This window comes from Engraulis encrasicolus, chromosome 24 (genome assembly GCF_034702125.1).
Source record: "Engraulis encrasicolus isolate BLACKSEA-1 chromosome 24, IST_EnEncr_1.0, whole genome shotgun sequence".
Classification (NCBI taxonomy): domain Eukaryota; kingdom Metazoa; phylum Chordata; class Actinopteri; order Clupeiformes; family Engraulidae; genus Engraulis; species Engraulis encrasicolus.
The window spans coordinates 18305028-18311027 of NC_085880.1; the positions used below are offsets into that span (position 1 = coordinate 18305028).

At 42.0% G+C, this 6000-nt stretch overlaps 1 protein-coding gene across 1 annotated transcript in view; it reads right to left on the minus strand.

Annotated features, from left to right (window-relative positions):
- col9a1b (collagen, type IX, alpha 1b) overlaps nucleotides 1-6000 on the minus strand; it is a 39649-nt gene that overhangs the window by 6148 nt on the left and 27501 nt on the right. Inside the window, exons 25-29 of the mRNA XM_063192096.1 lie at nucleotides 5217-5252; nucleotides 3646-3690; nucleotides 3304-3336; nucleotides 1340-1486; nucleotides 292-346 (exon numbers count right to left, since the gene is read on the minus strand). Of these exons, the coding sequence (XP_063048166.1) occupies nucleotides 292-346; nucleotides 1340-1486; nucleotides 3304-3336; nucleotides 3646-3690; nucleotides 5217-5252 (316 nt within the window). The remainder of the gene's footprint in view (nucleotides 1-291; nucleotides 347-1339; nucleotides 1487-3303; nucleotides 3337-3645; nucleotides 3691-5216; nucleotides 5253-6000) is intronic.

The window sequence follows — 6000 nt, forward strand, 5'->3', positions numbered from 1 at the left end:
TCTTGAAGATCGAACTGTGAGTCTTGGTGGCTTCTTTCATCCCTCAAAATAAACAAAAGCTTAGACTTAAGCCCTCTACTCTCTCACACCCCTTTTTTTCCACTGGCTGGCTAACTCTAGCTCTTAATCCACTGGTGAACAAGTTAGTGATGTGTCCACCTTGGACTGTGTGTAATTGAGTGTCTTCTGTGAGGTACTGAGAGAGAGAGAGGGACACCAAACAAAGAAAATCATTACGTGAAAATGTTGTGCATTGTTTTGCTTTTTTTATCCCCTTTATCCAAGCCTTACCCTGCATGACCCTCATGCAAACTTGTCGGATGGCTTGATCGCTGGGCTCCTTCCCCTGTAAAGCAGAGAGAAGGGGAGAGGAGAGTGGAGGGAGAGTGAGGGACGTAATTACAAAAATGCTAATGGCATCCTTATCACAGACAGCCTCCTGCAGGCCCACCTCTTCATTAAATGTCAGCCCTTTTCCGATACGTCATCTTTTTCACTGTCTTCGCGAACTCCATCCCTCAGACTGTGTGACAAACATCTCGCTGGTTGGGTCATGGAGTTCACAAATGTACTTTGTAAATCTGCCAGGGTTTGTACACGTTAACGTAAAATGTAAATGTTTGGCAATGTGTTGTGTGTGTGTGTGTTGCTGAAAACATTAGGCTGAAAAGAAATGCCTAAACTCTTACTCTCAGTGTGGCTTGTTTTACTGTCAGGAGTGTTACACAATAAACCAGTTTAACATGTTCCCCTAATGAATTATTAGTTAAATGTCGATCTGCATTGCCTAGCAGCAACATTGGTTTGCAGGTAAGCACTTTATTTCCGAACTTAACTGGAGCAGGCATGGGCACCTGCACTGTTCCAGTCGGCCTGAAAACCGTATCAATGACTCTCCACACTGTTGCAAATACCCTATATATGGACAAAAAAGGAGTTCCACGCACTTCTGTTTTTACATCTGGTGCATCAACGGGAGGGAGGCAGGTAATCTTGAATGAAGAGAAGACACCGGAGCAGCTCAGATGGGATGCTTTTTCTTTTTAATTCAAGTGCACAACATGTTAGGGACTAACGTTTCGATGGCAAGCCATCTTCATCAGAGTCCATCTTGGACTCTGATGAAGATGGCTTGCCATCGAAACGTTAGTCCCTAACATGTTGTGCACTTGAATTAAAAAGAAAAAGCATCCCATCTGAGCTGCTCCGGTGTCTTCTCTTCATTCAAGATTACCCTATATATGGAGTTTCCTCTGTAATTTTGACACCACATTTTACTGTGTGGGGTGCCAAATATGACCGGACAGTCTAGTGGGTCATGCGTGCATCAGTCACTCACCGCAGGTCCCTGACCGCCGCGGGGTCCTGTCGAGCCCCTGTCTCCCTGCATGCCCCGTGGTCCTGGTGAGCCGAGAGGGCCCTGGATGCCAGGCTGCCCGCGGGCACCCTCTCCTCCCCTGTTGCCAGGCTCTCCGGGGTTCCCCACCTGACATGAGGAACAGCATTACGTCAACACAGAAGACATTGTATACAGTGTGCTGTGCCCTAAATGCCCAGTCAATTGGCAGAACTACTGCATGTGGAGTGTTTACAATCATTTAACAGTCAGTTTGTAGTGTTACTTTAACACAGGGGTGGGGAACCTATTGCTCAAGTTTACTGCCCGGGAGGCTTTTTTATCTGGCCCCCGATATGTAATGCAGCTTCATATGAAATATGGCATGTTTTGTAAAGGAATATTAGAAATTACTTTGGCAATCTAATTAAGTTATATTTCACCACCTAGAGAAGGTGGGGTCTGTTTTAAAGATGCTGCCTTCAAAACAGACCTAAAGTGCAGGGGGGAAATCGTGGTTTGCGTTCATAATACAGCCCATGGAGAAACTTGACCCCTCGAGTGAAAAAAAGTTAGTCACCCCTGCTTTAACACATAGAGCAGTGTTGCCAGATTGGGTGGTTGCTTGGGATGGCCGTCTGCGGGGGAAAACTGGAAAAATTGGCCATTTGGTGGTTTTTAAAGCCGTTTTGTGCCCATAGAAACCGATGCAATTTGTTGAAATTGGGCGGAATTTAACGCATTTTGGCGGTTTTTGAGAACCTTTTGGGCGGGTTTTGATCAGACACATCTGGCATAACTGATATAGAGTAGATATATAGATATACTGAACTTGACTCTACTGTAAGTATTGAATTAAATGAACTGTGTTAGGCTGAGATGGAAAGGCCACAGGTGCAAATGGTCTTCCATTATGCAAAATGTGGATGGATGAGGAAATAAAGCTATTTACATGTACAGTATATGGACATTTTTGAAATGCATTGGTTTTGGCCACTCTTTTATACATACACGGAATTTTAGAAAGCACATTGCAAAACCCAGGTTGGAAAAATATCCCATTTAGGGGACCGAAACGCACCAGTCACAATGGAGTTCTTACTTTTATCCACTTGATGCGTAAAACGATTTTAAAAGTGAACATTTAAAAATATCCACATACATGTTACCAGCACCTACGTATAGTAATGCTGTTTTGCACTCTCTTCCATGGGTGAAGGGGCCCCAAGCAAACCATGTAAATCCACATCGATCCAGGGACAGAATCTTATTCCTAAAAATATAAGGCGTTCTGGATGATAACGTCAGCTAAATTTGGTGCAATTGCTTCTAGCTCGCATTTGATCTACCTACATGCACTTTTTGAAGTTTACTAAGGGTCATATCTAGAAATCAGTGCCAAATGGAAACAAATGTTCTGCTGTAACAGATCTCTGATGGGTATTGGCTATGATGCAGTTTGGAATATTGACAGCAGAGAAAACGAGTAGAGCTGGTGATTTGAGCACCTAAATCAACCCCAATAGCAAAAGATGTCAAGAGGAGAAACAGATATAAGCCTTGTCGATGTTAGACATAACAAAATAAATGAAATGGATCCATTGTAAATAAACAAAAATGCAAAGAAACAAGAACAAAGGCAAAGTAATGAGATAGGAAGTAAACTGCATGAATGTGTAAGTGAGTGGGAATGTGAATGTGAATGCAGGCAGTGGCATAATGGGAGGTGGCTTTTTAAGATCAGAGGGCTGCAGGTTCGAATCCCACCCTTACCTCTCCCTACATCTCCACCCATGGCTGACATGTCCTTGAGCGAGGCACCTAACCCCACATTGCTCCAGGGGACTGTACACAATACCCTGGGTATAATAACTGTATGTCGCTTTGGATAAAAGTGTCAGCTAAGTGTAATGTAATGCAATGAATGTGAATGCACAACATAGTGATGAATGTGGATGCAAACTCACAGCTCCTTTGGCTCCGGGCTCACCACCCTGACCCTGTGATGAAAACACATGCAAAGACCAATTTAAAGGCAGCAAACAACATGCTGGCATATTTTTGCAAGCAATACAAACCTTGCTGGAGTAATTTGGTGGTGTAATAGGTTTTTAAAAATCAATAGGACTTGAAATAAGTCCCCGGTTCTTTGAGTGAGATGAGCGAGTCATCTCTATGGGAGTCACTCATTGTCTGACAACCTAGATGGTGAGTGGTGAGTGACTCCCATAGAGATGGCGAATGAATTGAACGAAAAAGAACTACATGTATAATTTTTGAAGATATACACATAAGAAATAGGTACGTACAACTTCTCCTTTGTCTCCAGGGTTTCCCTCTGCTCCTTGTTGGCCCTGGAAGTGAGATTTGATGATGATGAGTTGCTCTATCACAAGACTAACATCGCTAGATATATACAGTAGGCTATGTATGGTATACTGAACCTAATGCAATGGCATGAGCTTGTATATGATGAAAACATGTAGCCATAAATCTTCATTAAACTCTTTATCCTTTTAATAAATCTGAATAATCATTCAGCTGGGCCAACCCCCATACAGTTTGTTATTAATGTTAACTAATCGATCAACCAGTCAACCAGTCAACCAACCAGTCACTCACTCACTCACTCACTCACTCACTCACTCACTCACTCACTCACTCACTCACTCACTCACTCACTCACTCACTCACTCACTCACTCACTCACTCACTCACTCACTCACTCACTCACTCACTCACTCACTCACTCACTCAAAGCTAGGTTAAAATTGGGTATATGGATGGGGACAGGCCCCACCCAGCCGACTCGGTGAGATGTTGGGCCAGAAAATTTCAAATCAGCAATTTGGCCGATTGGCAGTTGGGCCTTCCCCACAACATTAGCAGAAGCTTATTAATGTTAATCAATAAATCAACCAATCAAACAAATTGCCAAAGGGAGGCTCCGATTGGCAGTTGGGCCTTCCCCACAACATTAGCAGAAGCTTATTAATGTTAATCAATAAATCAACCAATCAAACAAATTGCCAAAGGGAGGCTCTGATTGGGTTGGCCTGATTGACAAGTGGGTTTCTTTTTTAAAAAACCCAGGTAGTAATCCTACTTGAGTCGTAGGTTGCGATCGTGATTTGTGATTGCCTATAAAGGGTATCAATTAGGCTGATCACAAATCGGCCATATTTGATAGTTTAGTCAAGTCAAGTGTTATCAGTCTAAAACAAGTTTTAATGGCAGCGTCACGGGGGGAAATCATAATAAAAATATATACACGTAATCAGGGCTTGACACTAACTTTTTCTCCCGCTGGCCACTGTGGCTAGTGGTTTCCCAGAGTCACTAGCCATTCAGGTATTCCACTAGCCACAGATTTTATATTGTTTTTTTTTCCGTTATCATGATGGTGTGCATCTAACCTCAGAAGATGAGGTGCTAAAGCAAGATGAGTGTATAGCTTTCTACATGGAAGTATATCAAGCAAATAGAAACTGAGTTACTGAGCTTTTTCTTGAACTTAAATACAAACAATTGATACACAAGGGGCAAACAACAGAATATAGGCTAAGATGCGATACCAAGGAATAAGCTGCCAGCCAAATTGGCTAGTGACACTGAAAGTATTACTAGCCACAGCCAAGTTTTACCAGCATTTGGCCGGTTGGCAGGTGCCAGTGTCAAGCCCTGCACGTAATACCATATACTGTATAAGAAATCATCTGTTGCTAGTTTTACAGTTCAAAATCATGCTGGAGATTAATGTTAAAATATCCCCACAACTGCAGGGTCCCAGAAAAGGGCCATACTGCAACAGTGTGAATTGAATTACTAAACTGTTTCGACAGAAGACTGAAGTCCTGAGCAAAATAACACGACATCATACCTGCTCGCCTTTAGGTCCCGCTTCACCACCGTCACCCTGTAGGTTTCAAAACACAATCACAGTTAGTATTACAGTCCATAACACCATGCTAAACACACCCACAGTTTATATTACTGTATAGTCCATACACACAACCCTAAGCACTTAAACCTCTGCTGCAACAGCGTGAAATAGGTGGATTGTCATGGGCATGGTGACAAAAGATTCACAAACTTGGGGTCGAAACCCCTAGGGGGGTCGCGGAGGTACTGGAGGGCTCGTGGACAAAATGGACATTGAATAAAAATGGTAAATCCACAGGCAAACAGCTAACAGCTAATAGATGTAGGCAATTTGTTGTCTTGTGGATTGCTAGCAATATTAGCGGACAAACTATTAAGGGAAAATTTAGCAATGTCGCGAAACTGTTCCAAAGTCCAAAGTAAAAGTAGAGTACTTAGAAAAAAAGTAGAAAACTATTGTGTTGCCATCATGATAGACATAGACGTGTGCTAGTATCATGGCCTGACTTTGCATGGGATAGAACAAAACAGATGGGATGAAATCACTTTCTAAATTAGTTTATTTGATTTATGTAGTTTTTAACTAATACAAATGAATATTTATTATTAAAAATAGGGAAATAGAGCATTATCTGTGGGCACCATACAGATTCCTAATCACAGTCCAAACCAAAGCTGTTAAATTGGAAGTGATTATGCATTTCTTTTCGTCAATTTGTGTTTTCGTTTATTTATTGAACTCTACTTTAACTACTTTGACTGTTTCAACTAATTTTCAACAA